This window comes from Acromyrmex echinatior, chromosome 3, assembly GCF_024713525.1.
Source record: "Acromyrmex echinatior isolate Ae372 chromosome 3, ASM2471352v2, whole genome shotgun sequence".
Taxonomy (NCBI): domain Eukaryota; kingdom Metazoa; phylum Arthropoda; class Insecta; order Hymenoptera; family Formicidae; genus Acromyrmex; species Acromyrmex echinatior.
This window is the reverse complement of record NC_141854.1, coordinates 15,883,357-15,900,987: the sequence shown is the minus strand read 5'-3', so window position 1 is coordinate 15,900,987 and position 17,631 is coordinate 15,883,357. Positions and strand designations below refer to the sequence as shown.

The 17,631-nt window shown below is 27.5% G+C and overlaps 1 protein-coding gene across 2 annotated transcripts; it reads left to right on the top strand.

Moving 5' to 3' along the window:
* Positions 1 to 376: 376 nt before the first annotated feature.
* On the top strand, positions 377 to 17,566 carry LOC105149410 (solute carrier family 22 member 4). 2 transcript variants are annotated; one of them, XM_087404520.1, is made up of 11 exons: positions 377 to 5,314; positions 9,356 to 9,432; positions 9,682 to 9,829; positions 9,931 to 10,150; positions 10,251 to 10,357; positions 11,119 to 11,273; positions 12,109 to 12,298; positions 12,624 to 12,756; positions 13,321 to 13,633; positions 14,170 to 14,351; positions 14,784 to 17,566. In XM_087404520.1, exons 1-11 carry the CDS (start codon positions 5,172 to 5,174, stop codon positions 14,982 to 14,984), a joined length of 1,869 nt encoding a protein of 622 aa, XP_087260646.1. In that variant the 5' UTR covers positions 377 to 5,171; the 3' UTR covers positions 14,985 to 17,566. The 2 variants fall into 2 exon arrangements, with proteins under 2 accessions (XP_087260646.1, XP_087260645.1); XM_087404519.1 differs by having other exon boundaries at positions 14,167 to 14,351.
* The last annotated feature ends 65 nt before the right edge of the window (positions 17,567 to 17,631 follow it).

Below are 17,631 nucleotides of genomic sequence, written 5' to 3'. Positions count from 1 at the left end.
GTTTGATGTGTGTCGTGTTGCCACTGTGTGATTGGCTGTTCAAATCTGTTAATTAAAGACGATTACGAATAACTTGTAAGGATTCAAAAATGCCGATATAATTTCGTTTAATTTCTGGTGTCAATTTGTATATGTGAAAAAGAATCTAGTTTTTCGTTTCATTTATCCATAAATAAACGATGTTGTCACGATACGTTTAATATCTAACTTAGAACACAATAAATCTGAAAGGAATATGCCCTCGTTTGGTTTTCGTCTATTAGCGCCTCTACAAAATATGGACATGAACTATGTAATTATGTGCACGAATATTTCTGATGGTAACATGATTAATTGTAAGACTCCTCGCCTTATATTTTCTAAAATCATTCATGTATGTGTAAGCTGACTGCTAAACATCGACATTTAATCAAAGTCTTAATATTAATTCGATATTTTTTGTTTACGACGAACGATACGAGTTTCCAAGAAGAAATGAGCTTTTTTCTAGCGCAACGGTTCTTTATATATCTTATTGGAAAGCTAGCGGTCACCAATGAGCGTTTAGATAGAATAAGCGTAGTAAGATACCATTGGTCGGTACGCGAGTGATGGAGATAAAGGCTTGCGGGGTAGTATTGTATAAATTAATAGCCGTACTTTCGTTTCATGCTTTTGCATTGCAACATTTCACTGACTGCGGAATCTCACGTTTCATTACGTTGTGCGGAGTAACGCAACCTTGGTTTCCTATGATTCTTTTATCAATACGGAATTATTTAATTCCTATTGAAAAACGAAACAAAATTAGATTAGTTAATTAATGGAAAATGACTCGAAAGGATCGTCGGAATTTGCCGACGTCTATGATCTATTTATTTCGATTATTACTTACCGCTAAAGCAATCTATAGGAAAACGGCAGAAGCAAAGTTGTACATCTAATATTGTATTCTATACATTGCATTAAATTATTCATTCTTAATACATTTTTTCTATATTATATTTCGAAATAAACGTAAAAATGTAAAAGAATAAAAAATAAAAAATTCTATGCAACAAAAAGATGATGGCTAACTAAAATCAGCGAAGATGGTGAATGGCCTCTATTTAATAATTCGTTTTTATCGAATTTTATTTGAATATTTTAATTGAAAGTATATAATTTTAGGAAAATTTCAAATTTAGTCAAGGTTTCTCTCATAATAAGATCATCATAATTACATTTGATTACATTTAAAATTAAAGCTGTTTATATGTTATTCTATAATAAATGTTAAGCAATGGCATTATTCTTGATTTTTTTCATTTTTACATGCATTTTCATAAAAACACTGTTAAATGGAAAATTTTGGCTGTTTTTATATTACATTTTGAACATTTTTTAAAATTATTTTAATTTTTAATTATTATTTATATAATGTATTATTATATTTTATCTTTTTTCTTGGTACGATATTGATCTTTATCTTCTACGATATTGATTAATGAAATTATAAATATTCTAGTAAATATATTCGTTCATTTCTGTAATTTTCACCTCGTTTTAAAATACACAATTGATTTAAAATACACTTTCGTAGTCTCCGTGACGAATATATGACCAGCCTCTTGATTGCCTGGGGGGAAGGGATGTCTAATCATTACTTGTGATAATTTTTAACGGATATGAAATATATAAAGTCGAAAATGTATTTGTGTGTGTACAATTGTATGTAAGTGTCCACAATGTGCTGATAATGAGCTCGGGCCCGTGAGTTTACTAATAATAAATTTAAAAGAATTATAAATATCAATTCCCTCTTGCAAGAGATCATGCGTTTTACTTATCGTGCCTTGATGTAATAAAATTGTATTTATTATTAACAAATATCATTCGTTTTATTAGACATTATTTAATAACAAGTATATACAGTATTATATCGCAGTCGCTCAGTGAACGTTTGCGACTCGAAAGTAGGTAATTATATGATCTGTAGATTGATATATATTGGATGCAAGCACTCTCTAAGTCACTTATAATAAACGGTCACAATATTTGAAAGCACAATTTCATGTCAGTTACTTGTTCTTATTTTTATTAAATTTAAATTTATTTCCGCGAAATTTAAACTTTACAATCTCTATATAAAAAAATGTATGTATACAATCTTTTTGAAAAAATATATATTAAATAATTATTATACATACAATTCTAAAAACTATTTTCTATAAAAGTCTTATTTTTATAAAATAACCTTCTCGACTCTGATTTTTCCAAAAATTTTCTGTATTTAATTGGGATTTTGCCTAAAATGTAAGTAGTACTAAAACAAAATAAGTCTTTTTTCTTGTTATTATACAAAGCGATTTTATGTATTTTTACCATTCCTTAGACGAGCATTTTATAATCACGTTTCTTGATTTATTCATCTACTGTGATATTGGTATACATAGCAAATTGTTTACAAAAGAATCATTTAAAAGCGATGTTTAAATTAAAGATAAGCACAGTGGTACCTGCAGTGACAATGTGATAATATTATCACCTCGGACGAGAAAATAATATTTTTCGCAATAAGTTCTTTACAGGTTTTAACATACATCTAATTAAATTTAGGAGGATTATTAATATTTCAGATTGATTGTGTTGAAAGTCTGAAAGTAATCAGCCCGCAATCATTCTGAGATAAATTTATTTAAGGAATACATTTGTATATATTAGTTTAACATCTAACTTTGACCGAAAGTGTCACTTCTTTCGTATTTAGGTAAAAAAAAAAAAAAGATCCCGAGAAAATATCAAATAAAGGATTGTGCTAATAAGAATCAGCGCTGTATACAATATACAATTTTTTGTAGAAAAAAAATCATAAATAATGAGGATCTTTTAAGGACATATCTTTGAGAAAATGTATTTTACAATTAGAAAACTTAAAAAAATTGAAAATTTACTGTAGAGAAAACCTAAAAAATATGAAAAATAAATTTTTAATTTTTGTTTAAAGTCATCTTAAAACATATTTAAAAATAACTTAAAATTTATTTATAAGAAAAATTAAACGAAACTAAACAAAACTTAAAAATTGTGAAGAATAAATATCAACAATTCAAAAACTTTTTTTTTAAGAAGGTTTTAAGGCAAATGCAATAGGTTAAAAATTACTTGAAAAAATTACAGATTATTCTAAATTGCACTTAAAAGTAATATAAAAAAATTAGAGACAATTGACCATCTGTATTAAAAGTTATTTCGATAAAAAGTAATATTTTTTAAATTTGTACTTTAATAGAAATATATGAAAATGTATTATAAAATAATGATAAAAATCTCAATTTTTTTATATAGATACTTTATGAATTCAAAAATATTTATGTAAAGTTACATCGAGATGTATACATTAATTGTTCAGTAAATAAATAAAATATTTATTTGTTATAATTAGGGAATCTCAATGAAACTTTGCAAGTCATTTTTAGCACTTAAAATATTTATATTAAAAAATTAGATTTTTGTTATTATTTTTAAAATTTTTGTTTATAACAATAAAACTAATATCAAATAAAATTAATAATCTATAAAAATGTGTTGTTCAATAAAAACAGAATGTTACGCAACTTTCACATGTATGTAATTTGTTTAAAGCATAATATTAATATGTGTTTTATCATGCCCTTACAATCTTCTTAAAGAGATTCGATATTTAAAGTTTTTCTTTAAAATAATAATTGCAAAATCATGAATTTGTTTAAATTTCAAAGCAAATTCCTTTTATTTATAAAGAAATTCGAAAAATTATTTTATAAAAACACGAATGAAAAATCTTATAACAGTAGGCCTTTTATTCTGTCCTGTAAGGATCTTACTTATGAGAAAATGTAATACCGTCGCGTCCATCTGGCGATGTCGCGTACTGTTCCCAAGTGAATGTTTAGTCAACTTAGCCTTACTTTAAAACTTCAAAGTACTTTGAAAAATTTAGATGCAATGAAAATAAGAACCCACATCAGTTTTTCTAAGCTTATTTTAAAGTTAACTTTGAAATACTTTAAAATTTTTAGATTACTTTAGATCAATCTTTTACACATTTTAAATTACCTCAAAAATTTTAAGTAAATTTTTAATTATATTTACAAATATTAACTTTATTTAAAATAAATTTTTTTAAGGGATAAAACACGCTAATTTGCGTTAATTTTATCAGGTAACGCAAATCAAAAGAATGCTTAAGAGGTCTACATCCATCCATAAGGCAATCAATCATCTTCCATTGCAGAGTAATCTCAAATAGTTAAAAAGATGGTACAAAGTATACTGATACAGGAATGAGTGATTTTGCATGAAAACATTATAAAATTTATTGCCATTGTTTTATGATCATTAATGTATCACGTTATATTTTGGAAGGTGATGCTAAAATCAATAATATTAATCATAAATAATATTTTAGTAATAAAACTGAATAGTTTGTAATTTTGATATCAATAATAATTATGTATAAGTATTTATAATTATGTATAATTATGGACGTATTTTATAGTTTTGTATAATTATACTTGTTATATAACTATTTATCTATAATTATATATGAAAACATTTTTTCGGGCTTAGTCGATGTGTATGCTATTATATTTATCTTAAAATTATTGCTTACTTTATTGCAACATTTCTAAAAAGTATTCTAAAAAAGTATTCTGTTAAGTTTATGTCGAACAAAAAAATAATAAAAATATGATGCTTATTAGCATAAAAAAAAAGAATTGTTAAATTGCTTGTTAATTTAATAAGTGCCCGATATTATACTACTCTGGTTTTGTTCATGAAAGCGTTTAAGACCGAAAAAGACGTGCAATTTACAGAATCAGATATGTACATAAATTCACACAGAAATATTTAAACATTAAGATCTTCTTTAAACAATATAACCGTAATGTAACCGTAATGTAACTGTAACATAACACGTGTGTTATGTTACATTTATATTGTTGAATCGAAAATTACAACTAACCACAACGTTACATGAACTTGTGTTCACTAGGTAGACGTTGGCGATCCGAAATGACACTCAAATTAAATGTTAACTCTCAAATAAACCTTCAACTCAAGAGTTAACATTCAACTTGCGTGTTATTTTGGACCTTTATTGTTTAATTGAATATACATTTTTATAAAGGTATTGCAGCAACATTTTACAACATTGTTACTGTCTTGTAATGAAATATTTCTGCAATGTTTCTACAATCCTTCTGTACTTATTGTATGGGTTTAGCCGCCCCCACTCGCTCAAACATCATGTGACTAACATCGCAGAATGTACAATTTTCAAAGAGATAGTACTTGTTGTCCTTATGTACGGGTAAGTACGCATACGAAGTTTTAGCTTTAGTGTTCGGCACCAATGGTTGTTTATTGTTAAACTCATAATATCAAATTATATCCAATTTGAGTCATTTTTAATCATTTTTATAGGTCGTCATTGCTTCTACTCAATATGTCGTTAATTTGTCTTAAGCAATAGAGTTAAACAATCTAACTCAAAAAAACGTATTACATTTGACTCAAATTTAATTTATTATTTACTAAATGCATATACTTTAATATGGATGTTGTTCGTTTTGAAACTAATCACAGAAATGACTGATTTTGACACACATAAAAGTTAAAAATAATAAAATGTTATTTTACTCAAAGAATTCAGTTATCATTACTTTGTTCTTTTGATATCTAGTAATGGTAAAGGTGGCAATTCATTAATTTATTCATCGTTAATCGTTTGTGTGTGTTTTGCAAAAAAAGTATCGTAATAATAGTTTGTGTCTCGCGCACGTAAAGACGGATTTCACAATGTTTAAGAATGTATGTGTTACATTTAAACAATACCAAATATATAAAAACATAAATTGTTCTATTATTATGTCTAAATATCTGTGTAAAATTTATACACAATTCGCTTATTTAAAAGTTATTTAATTTTTTTAATTAGTTGATAACAGTGATATATTAACTTTGGTTGATTATTTGACTGATATTTTTAATTAATATTGTATAGCCAAAGTATTTTTTAACTTAACAGCAAAATATCCATATCATGATGAATGTCAGTTTGAGCGTTCTGTTTCAAGATAATAAAACGTCATAACGCTTCGCTTGCTTATCGCCGAGACACTATGTTTCCTGATACGTACATATAGTCGAGCAAGGATATATTATATATGCGTAATAAATCTCTCATTTTCGAATCGCGATGAAAATGATTAAAGTTTATAAACGATGCCTTCGTAAAATCCTTTTCTTAAATGCGAGCTCACATGATATGCAAAGAAAAGAAAAAAAAATACAAGTACATGATGTAATAATCTACCGATAGTCATCACCGTTATCAGCTACAATTACACTAAAGTATGTATTTGTATGTCAGAATATCAGTGCTATCGTCACATCTATATGCATATATTAAGAAACTGACTTCTAGATATATCAAAACAAGGGATAAAATAAAATAATATATAAATATGTTCTTGATAGTTCTCTTGTGTTATAATTGTTATGATTAAGTTTTCACAAAATAAATAAGGTGACATATTTCTAAAAGATGTACTGATTATAATTTTAATTAATTGTAAAAACGCGTATCCAAATAGCATTGCAGAACATTCCGAGGATGTCCATTTTAAGTGCCTAATTTATGTTTTCACGTCTATGTAGATATAAAATGAACATTCAAAGAATATTTATGTTAATATTTTTGTTATTATTGGAAATAAAACAGATATCCTATTTTGAACACTCTAAGACAGATATTTAATTATGTTTGCACTTGATTTTTTTCCTTCAATTAAATATTAATTGTATAAGTACAAACAAAACGAAACAATACAAACAAAACGATACATTTGTCCTATGTAACATACACAGAAGCTTGCAGTAACATCGCTACAACAATGCAACATTGCATATTGCAACGTTACAAAGAAATTGCGAAGATTTTTTTTGCAATATTACTTCAATACTTATAATAATAACGTGACGATATAAGCAGTACTTATAATAATCGGCGAAGTTCAACTTCTTGTATATAAAAAAAATACAGAATAGAATAAAAAGTGCAGGATATGCTTAGAAATTATACATATGTGCCAAAATGTAATGGCATTTAAAATATTAAAAACATTATATTGTGATGTTACTACAATATTACAATACTTCTAAGTTAGACATCTTACCATTGCTGAAATATTGCAATAATATGTAGCAAGCTTTCGTAAAATTTTTGCACAATATTGCAATCTTTCAGTATTTTTGAAATCAATACTTCTACAATTCTTCTGTGCTGTATGAAAAACAGATAAAAATCATGTTTAATCAAATGTTATTTGAAAAATAGTAATATCTTAAAGTAGGATGCAAAAATATTTTTCAACTTTTTATAATTCTTAACTCCCTTGAGATATAAACAAAATTAAAAATGTGTGTGTGTGCTACAGATACAAACTTAAGATTCTTGAATAGTTATCGATCATATTATTAGGTGTTGGAATTAATTCGTAGCGTTTTACAAGTGATGGGAAGTACTTTCATTAATGTATTTTTTAATGCTCATGTGAAATAAATAACATTCTTTCATTAAAAACGCTACGAATTAATTCCAACACCTAATAAATTGTGACGTTATAAGCGAGAAAACACTTGTAAAAATGGGCCGGGACTTCTTACCTCCCCTGGCAATCAGTAAATAGTCGTAAAGTGCATTTATCAATTTTTACTCGATATGCGTGCATAACTTATTATCACTTCTCGTGTCTTTTTCAACTAATTACTGACTCAAGAGGAGATAAGGATAGTATCAGCCTTTTTGCAAGTATTTTAAAGCGATCTCATCATTCCGTTTTATCCAAATTCTTTTTATTTACAAATGGCATGCAAGAAAAATCAACGTGTCGCTCATAACACATTTCTCGTTTATAATATCACGATTCAATATGGCTGAGATGATTCGATGGCTACGTTCCAAAATTGTTTGCCAGCGTTGGTAGCACTGTCAACATCGTTGATTTTTTCAAAAATCATCGTAGCACGCTGTGGCAGTGCTGCGAGAGAGTAAAGACGTCACTAATTTTGTCGTCATTTCCTGCTACGGTTGAAGAGGTGAGGCAGCTACAATATCCAAGTTGGTGAGTATCGTTCTAATTTGAAATGCGTATTCGCACCAATTGCATGTTTACTAAAATTAGTAGCATTTTTTTATGACGACATTACATTTGCAGCGCTGGCAATCAATTTTGGAACACAGCCACTGTCATATTGAATTGTGACATCATAAATAATTAAAAAGATAATTTTTGCGTTGTTTGTCTTAGAAAAAATCAAGTTTGGAGAAATATAAAAGAATTGCTCATATTTATTAGATATAAAATTATACATGATTTATAAAAGTAATTTTTTTATATTTTTCTAAATCTCTTTTTTTCTAAAAGAAACAATGCAAAAATTATCCTTGTAATTATTTTTTTATATTTTCTCATCATTAATAATATTTTTATTATAGTAAACAGTAATTTTACAAAAGAAAGAAGAATGTACAGACATATATGAACATATTTCATGTATAATTATATATGTTTATGAATGTTTATATATACTTATATATTCGTGCATGAAAAATTGTTTACGAGACAATTAGCAAACAATATTTTTAAAAATATTTTTAAAAGAATTTAAAAAAACTTATAAATATTTTTAGAAACATTGAAAATGATGGGTCAGTCATTTTCTTATTAAAAAAATGTTTATTTTAAATTTCCAAAAATATTTAAAAAAATGTTTTTAAAGTGCTTTTAAAAACATTTTTAAAAATATGTTTGCTGATTGAGTATGATATCATTATATAGTTATAAAAGTTTGACCTCATTATGACACTGCAGATCAAAATAATAATGTGATACAACAGTAACTATTGAACGTTTTTGTTTTAATATTTGAAAAATATTTTTTAATGTTTAAGAAAACATTTTTTAACGTTTAAAAAGTATTTATTTAAAAAAACGTTTATTTAAGATTTAAAAAATAATTATTTACATTTAAAATATTTTTTTAATATTTGAAAAATGTTTAACTCCAATTGTTTAGTGATAAAGTTATTTTCTCCCTCTCTTCCTTTCTCCCTCATTTTCTGTTTTTTATGGGGAAAAGTTTCCTGTAATTATCTTTGTGTGACAAACTGATTCCATTTTTTAATATAATGTCCGCTTTAAAATCTGACGCGATTGACATTATTTTTTATTCGCGATGTTCCCAAGAAATTTGAAACATAAAGCGCCATATTGTATGTTTAATCGACTGCCGCAATGGCGGATTGATTTTCATTAAGTAATAATATAAATTGCGAATATGATTACAGAGTACGAGACTATATCATGCGGCTGTGTTGCTTATTAAAAAGGAATGAGGTTGATCCTCAGTCGAGACTGGAAAATGGTATGAATGATTCATAATTAACATAATCGTGAAATGATCATGCAAAAGCGATATATGTGTTGGAAAAACGATCTTAAACAAAATATTACAAAATGTTTTTTTTACTATGTAAATCGATATTATATTTGATTGGTTTAATATATCAAAATAATATTATATTTAACATAACATGACTTAATTTTTTCTGTTATGATTTCTTAATCGAGAAGCACAGATCAGATATAACAGAATCTTTATTCATTTTTATAGAAGCTACAAATAATCAATCAGTAGAGAACGATATAGAAAAATTCGGACTTTATCAGATAGTAATATTCGCATTCATTGGCATAACATTGATGTTAACGGCAGCATTTGCGTTTTCTTACATGTTTATTACGAGCGAAGTTAAATACAGGTACGCGTGAAATAAATCTATTTGAGACAACGTCAAACTTCTATTTGTGATTAAAAGAAAATTTAGGAAGAAAAAAGCAATTGTTTAAATTTTAAATGTAGATGTTCAGTGCCGGAATGCGAGCATGCAGAAAACACGACGTTCGAACCGCCGTGGCTGAATGCTTCCGCGCCAAAAATCAACGGAGTCATTTCTCATTGTACGCGTTACGTAGTACAAAATGATCACCTAGGTACATGTACAGAAGCATCATTCACCAATGTCACTCGCGACTGTGATTCTTGGATTTACGATCCGAATGAGTACACGATACTCAACGAGGTAATGTGACTTGCAGTAATTAAGGCGTATTTTTAAATTCGCCGAGATTTAACGACAGATTGATTTTCTTTTTCCTTTTTCTTCACTTATTTCAATGTAGTGGGGTTTTACTTGCGACGATAATCAATGGAAACTCACGTTAGTGGGCTCAATACAGAATATCGGTCAAATTGTCGGTTTAATATTCGCTGGATACATATCTGACAGGTGAGAGAACAAAATATGTATATACAGTAAATGCAAAAAATATTCGTACATAGAAAATATTTTTTTTTTAATTTTATTTTTAAAAAGTAAATATTATCCAGCGAGAAATGAGGCATCGAATTGATGTCGAATCGATATAAATACGATGATTTCAATATCAATTTTTTTCGATTCGATGTTTAATTAATGATCATTTCTTGTTAGATAATTAACAATTTATTCATAAAGAATAAAATAGACTGTATGTTTCTTAAAATTATATATACCAAAAAGATGTGTGTTAATTATACAAAATATATCATCTGAAAAATAAGCGAAAATTAAAAATTGGATTGTTTGAATTCTAAAATAAAAATAATAAAACCATTAATTTTTCTAAAATTATTTTAAAGTCAGTTTTTAAAGTTCTTAGATTAATAGAATAAGCTTTACACTTTAAATTACCTTAAAATTTCTTAAAAAGTTATCTTTAAGAACCTTAATTTCATTTAAAGTAAATTTTTTAAAGATAAATTTAAATTTTTTTATATTATATGACTCATTTATAGTCATATAATATTATTATACATAATAATTAGCTATTATGTATAATAAAATCTAGGATTATATTTGCATTAAATTAACTGTTATACGACAATGTAACTTATAAAGGATGACGTTAATCTCTTTCTATCATATATAAAATAATCGAAATGAACAGTCTAGTTATATAAATCTGTGAATGCACATCTGTGGATCCACGTTCACAATTTTATTTCCAGATATGGGAGACGAGTCGTTTTGACAATGGCGACGGCTTTATCTGGAGTTAGTGGTTTGATACATTCCTTCTCCGTGAATTATTACATGTTCCTCGTCTTTCAATTCCTTAATGCCTTCATAGCGGCTGGAATATACGACGCGGGATTCATTTTAGGTGCGTTAATAACGGTACAATAAATATGTATGCTTGAGAACAACAAATTTATGCAACACCTATAAATGTTATATTTATACATCTTGTTCTGTTTATAAGTGTTCACGAATGTGCAGCGGAACAAATTCCTGATGTAATGCTCTTTATTCGCGTTTGGATGCAATACATAACATATAAATATTTTCGAGTTATTTATTTTGAATTTATGTATTTATTTAGTGGTTTATTAAAATAATCAAATTGACAGAACTCGCTAAATGCAAATCGTAAATAAGAACAATTTAATAATTAATTACGAATAGATTAAAGTTTGTGTTGCTAAAACATTTATTTTCATTCCATGTTGAATCAAAATAATAAAATTAATGAAGTCTAAGCAAATATATATGTTTATTAAAATCATAGTTATATCAGCTTTAAATGAAACGCATTTAGCATAAAAACATATTCTTTGACAAAGCATTCCCGGTAAATATAAAACAAAAATATGAGATTTTAAATCCATCTCAATCCTCTCAAATGCATTAGAGTCGAACAGATTTCAAAATATCTTAAGTACTGCAATACATCTTGAATCCTTATTAATCTTTTTATATTTGTATACACACACGTATATTTCTACACCATAAAAATTTTGTTAGTAGCATATTACGTAAAAGTTATTTAATACAAGTAAAAATTGTTGTTATTTTCCTCTTCATATTTTATATTTTATATTTTAACTTAGATCGAAATCCCTGCATGGATTTCTTAATATTTAATTCCTCTTGTTTCTCTTCAACATAATTTATATGTGATTTTGTTCGATAATAATTTATACACTTTTCGCTCTCAGGGATGGAGATGATGGGAGTGAAAAATAGAGTCTATGGAAGCACTATTATCAGCTCTATGTACGCCATGGGTGAGATTTTATTGGGATTGTTCGCCAATTGGGTCAGATCGTGGCGAATGCTTCTTAGAGTAGTATACGGGCCAGCGCTGCTAGCTATTTTCCTGCCTCTAGTCATTCCAGAATCAGTTAGGTAATTCTTTTCAATTTTAATGAATATTATCGTATCGGGATGCCATTTTTGATCGATTAGAAAGATTCAAATTTTCAGCAAATATTATCTACAATTTATTAGATTACATTTATTGGATTACATGTGCAATCAATTCTAGACATTTATCCTGAATTCAATTGTGAAAGTAATATAATTAAAAGTTCGAAAAATTTGTTAGAATTATTCATTATCTTAATTTTAACTTTTTATACTAAACTATTAAACAGAACTTATTAAAGAATTTTTATATGCGGTAGAATTCTGTTATTTGCGCGAAGTGTGCATAACACATAATGTTTTGAAGGTGGTTACTGTCTAAGGATAAACACGAAGAAGTAAATAAAATATATCATAAAATGGCCCGAATGAACGGTTTGCAAGTAACAGACGAGACCATCAATACGTTCAAAGAGCTAAATGTAACTAAGACTAAAACGGTACGTCTCTTTTTTTGCAAATCCACATTATAGCATTAAAAATATTAATCTTATTTGCAAACTGGCTACTGTTATCTAATATATATATATATATAGGGTGTTAGTTAAGTATAAGGATATCTTTGAGTGTGTATGTCAATCTTTGAGAAGAAGGTTCAATGGATGGCGCAAGGTGAACATTTTCAACAATTCATCTAATTATTTTATTTCGTCAAAAGAATTGAAGCCTGTTTTTGTTTTTCTGTTTTTGACTAGTTCAAGCTGTATTTCTTTCAAATAAACAGATTATTACTACACGTTTAAATTTTTTTATTTCGGAAACTAAGCCGTTTAAAACACATGTTTATATGGACTTTTTTACTTGAAATAAATCAAAGAATCACTCTGTTGAGTATGGCAACATACTTAACTAACACCTTATATATATGTGTATATATATATATACGTATATATATTGTTCGTAATTTTTAATATAGTCAACAACTTTTGTATTATTCTTTATAAACATCAATATAAAGTAGTGAATTGGATATGATCCTTGTGACTATGAGATTGATTTTTCAGAAAAGCGAGCTAGTGGTATTGGACGAGAGGAAACCGATTGTGCAAGTTTTACATAGCTCAGTGATACTCATTCGATTGCTAGTCTGCTCGTTCTGCTGGCTTACGAACGGGTTCATTTATTACGGAATGTCGTTGAATTCCGTATCGTTAGCCGGAGATAAATACATCAATTTCGTGCTAATCGCGATAGTTGAGATACCAGCATATTACATTAGCTGTATGCTGAACAATTATATTGGCCGTAAGCCAACGCTTTCCAGTGCATTCCTGCTGAGTGGAACATTCTGCCTCGCATCCCTGTTTATATCAGCAGGTAAAGAGATAAAAAAAAAATTTCTCAGATATAGTATAATATATTCTGTTTTGTCATTGATGGATTGTTTGTGAAAACTATTGAATCGAATTTACTAAAAAAATTTTTGCAAGGAGAGAATTGGAAGAATTTTGGAAGTATTTTTTGAAACAATAATGTCGCAAAAAATTTAATATGTTGCAAGCAAGCGTGAGTTTAACGTGAGTATAAACGCGCAGAAATATAAGTTGCAAATGTGTGATACGTCGCGTTGCATATTACCCAAGTAATACTCGATTGTGATGATAAAGTCGAGATGATATCACGTTTTGACTGATTGTGAGATTTGACAAAATTGAATTTCATGTCATTTATCTATAAATTACATAGTTAGTTAAGTACATATGTAATCTACATCCAAGGGCAAAAAGCGTGCTAATGCTACATGTCGGTATCGTTCGGTTTAATCGCAACTGTGTTCACGTAATTATACCGGTTATAATGAATTATCATGTATAGAGCGCAATCCCGATAATTTATCGCCACTGTTTCAGAAGTCTGGAATTATGGGTTTTTATTTTTATACATGGCTGGGAAGTTGTGTATCGCTATGGCGTTTTCGACTATGTATCTCTTCACAGCAGAGTTGTTTCCGACAACGCTTAGGAATTCCCTGCTCGGAATTTGCGACATGATGAGCCGCGTTGGGTCAAGCTTATCGCCGCAAATACCTCTTTTGGTAAGTTAAAAGATACGTTGCAATACACAAATGCTCTCTTAACTCGCGTTTCTTAAATTGTGCTTTAAAAACATTATGCCGTAAAGGTGTGATAAAAATAAGGTATAAAGTATATTTATAATTATTGTTTTTATTACACGATTTTATATATTTAGTATTTGTGCAATTTCATTAATATATAATAAATGTAAATATGATTTCTAAAATATACATATATTTCCATTTTCAAATTTGATAAGTGTGATGTAATTTATATAATTGGAGTAGTATTTCATAATACTTTATTTCACAAACAAAAAAATTCTGCAACAGCATATTTGCAATCTTTCTTACATAAAATTTTCACTGTTCAGAAATTTTTTCTGTTCATTATATAAAATACACTGTTTCAAATGTTTCGTTAATTATGCTCATATCTTTATTTACGTTCAGACACGAATAATGCCTTCGCTACCACTAATCCTATTCGGGTCTATGAGCATGATTGCTGGCATCCTGTCTCTGATTTTTCCGGAAACTTTAGGAATGAAACTTCCAGACACCGTACAAGAGGCAGAGGAGATCGGCAAGTCAAACAAGACTCGTAAAATCCCGGATCTTAACACGCTGCCGTATCAAACGAACATTCGCTAAGGATGTTTTATACAAATGCTTAGCATCTCGCTGTTCGTTTTGCTATGCATTTTTTTTTAGATATAACTCTCCTTCTTTCTACATTTGATAAAGATGCTAGTAAAAAGTAGTTACTTCTTCGCAAGATGTTAGCATGTGAATGAAATCATCTCAAGCTTTGAGACTCACGTGATAATAATATTATAAAATATTAGTTCTTTTTTTATGTATTCACATGAAATATCAATTGTGATTATGACGATTAATATATTACGTATCGCTATAAAATTATGGCGTATCGATATAAAATTAAGTATATTACTACTTACATAAAAAAAATTTTGAAGTAATAACTTTTACCAGATTAATACACAATGAAGAAATCAAGATGTTTTTTAAGGCTGTATTCGAGAAATACATCGTTTATATCATTCTATCTTTATTATTCATTAGTCGTAAAACAATTGTTAATACAATGATGCATTAGTTCTGATAGCGTGCTTCTCAAACCCAAGGAAGTAATAAATTTGATTCTATGTAAGTACTGCGTAAAAACTCAGATTTATTTACATTATTTTAATATGTGGCGAGATAAACGGTAAGCTGTCGAAGTCTAAAACGCATTAAGTCTCTCTCTCTCTCTCTCTCTCTCTCTCTCTCTCTCTCTTCCTTTATGATAAAAAAATAGTGATAGACAGTTTTTAAAAGTTTAATCTAAGAATAATCACATGTACTCCGATAGCTGTTAATAATAATATCAGTTGGTATTGTTATATTGTCACATAAGTATTACACATAATGATGATAAAAAAGCAACGAAAGGACGATATAACGGTATCAAACTGTCAATAAAAGTTACAGAATCGAAATATTGGAGTGTTTTTCGTATCTTAGTGTTGGAAAAGTAAAATTTACGTCACAGTAGTTTCTTTTTTGTCAGAAATCCGTACTTATACTTTTCATCAAAGTTTCTGAGACCTAATCTGCATTATAAAAAGATTTATGACGTCTATATTCATAGTATTTTCTTCTTTACCAAGCTATTGAAACTTGTTGAAGTGTAGAAACTAAAAATATTTCTGATAATCGTATGTAATATTAAAAGCACAAATATGATAAGAGTGTATTGTATTAATAAATAAATTTGAAATAATAATATAAATTGAATAACATAAGTTAAGGTTATCTATATATACTTATAATATATGTATAATAAATAAGTAATAATGTAAGTAGAATAATTAAAATAAAATAAATATTGTATGAAAACATATATGTATAAATGCTTAAAATAATAGCACAAATAATTGTTATAAATTTATCTAATATAAAATTTACTAGTAAATAAATTAGCTTATAAATTAAAATTTATTATAAATTAAACAAATTAAAGTATTTTAGAAGATATCGTATTAACATACATTTGTAAAATTTATTGTTTATTTATTGTTTATCAATCACACACACATACCCGTGCGCGCGCACAACATCATATATAATAATTTTATTGGCTATATAGTCCACTTGATGCTACAAATGCTTTGAAACATTCTTTGATTGGTCAATTAGTAAAATTCTTTCTTTTGATTGGTCAATCACGTGCTTCGAAGCATTTGTAGCGTTAGGTAGTTAAATGGACAATACCCATTATCCTGTATCAAATGAGATAATCGAACTCTGTATTGTCTCGTATCTAGTACCCAATATGCGTTAATTGTTTGTAGATTATACAGTAAATTTAACAGATAACATTAATAATTAAGTCGTGCATGCTGTCTATTTAACTTGATTGCATTAGTTCATTGATCAATTTATTTATTCTGTTATTCAGTAAAGTAAAATGCAGAACATCGGGATTGTGATGTAATATTTCGTAGCTAATATTTCGTAGCTTTAAATAATTACCAAGAGATTGGTTATTGATTTTCGTAAATCATATTATAATAATAGTATATATGATATAATTTGAAAATTTACGAAACGTAATTCCTTTACGAAAAGAAGAAAATCATACAGGGTACATATTGAGTATATATGTATAAACCAATAAGATAAAAATGCTACTTTTTCTTAAAATCTTCATTGCGCTCATGTAAATATTTGAAAACGTTTTATTATTCTTTTAATGTTCAGAAATGTTCAAAAATTATCTCTTATAATTTTACTCTAATATTTATTTATGTTAATATTAAATAAATATACATCAAATTTTTATTTAATATGGCAGACTTAAGTGCATTGAATTTAAACCCCAATCATAAAGATTTTTAATTATATCTTTTATTAAAAATTAATACTTGATCTATTTCCCTTCAAAATTCCATTTCTCTTTTTCAGAAATGTTTGCTCTTTTGAATCTATCAATTTTCAATTTAGGACTGCAAAAAATTAGAAAAAGTCACAAAGCTTTATAGGATCTAGTTTATACCTTTATGATTTTTCCTAATTTTTTGTAAACATTGAAAACTGATCAAAAGTCAAGGTAGGATCATATTCAGGTCAGATTCAAAAGAGTAAATATATATAATGATCTCGCATCGATGTATATATGTCAAATTGAAAAATAAAATTCAGTGAAGTCTTAATTAAAAGATGACATCGTTTTGATCTTATTGGGGTAATGTTTTTTTTCACATGTTTTTTTGGGAATATGAATATAAATACATTT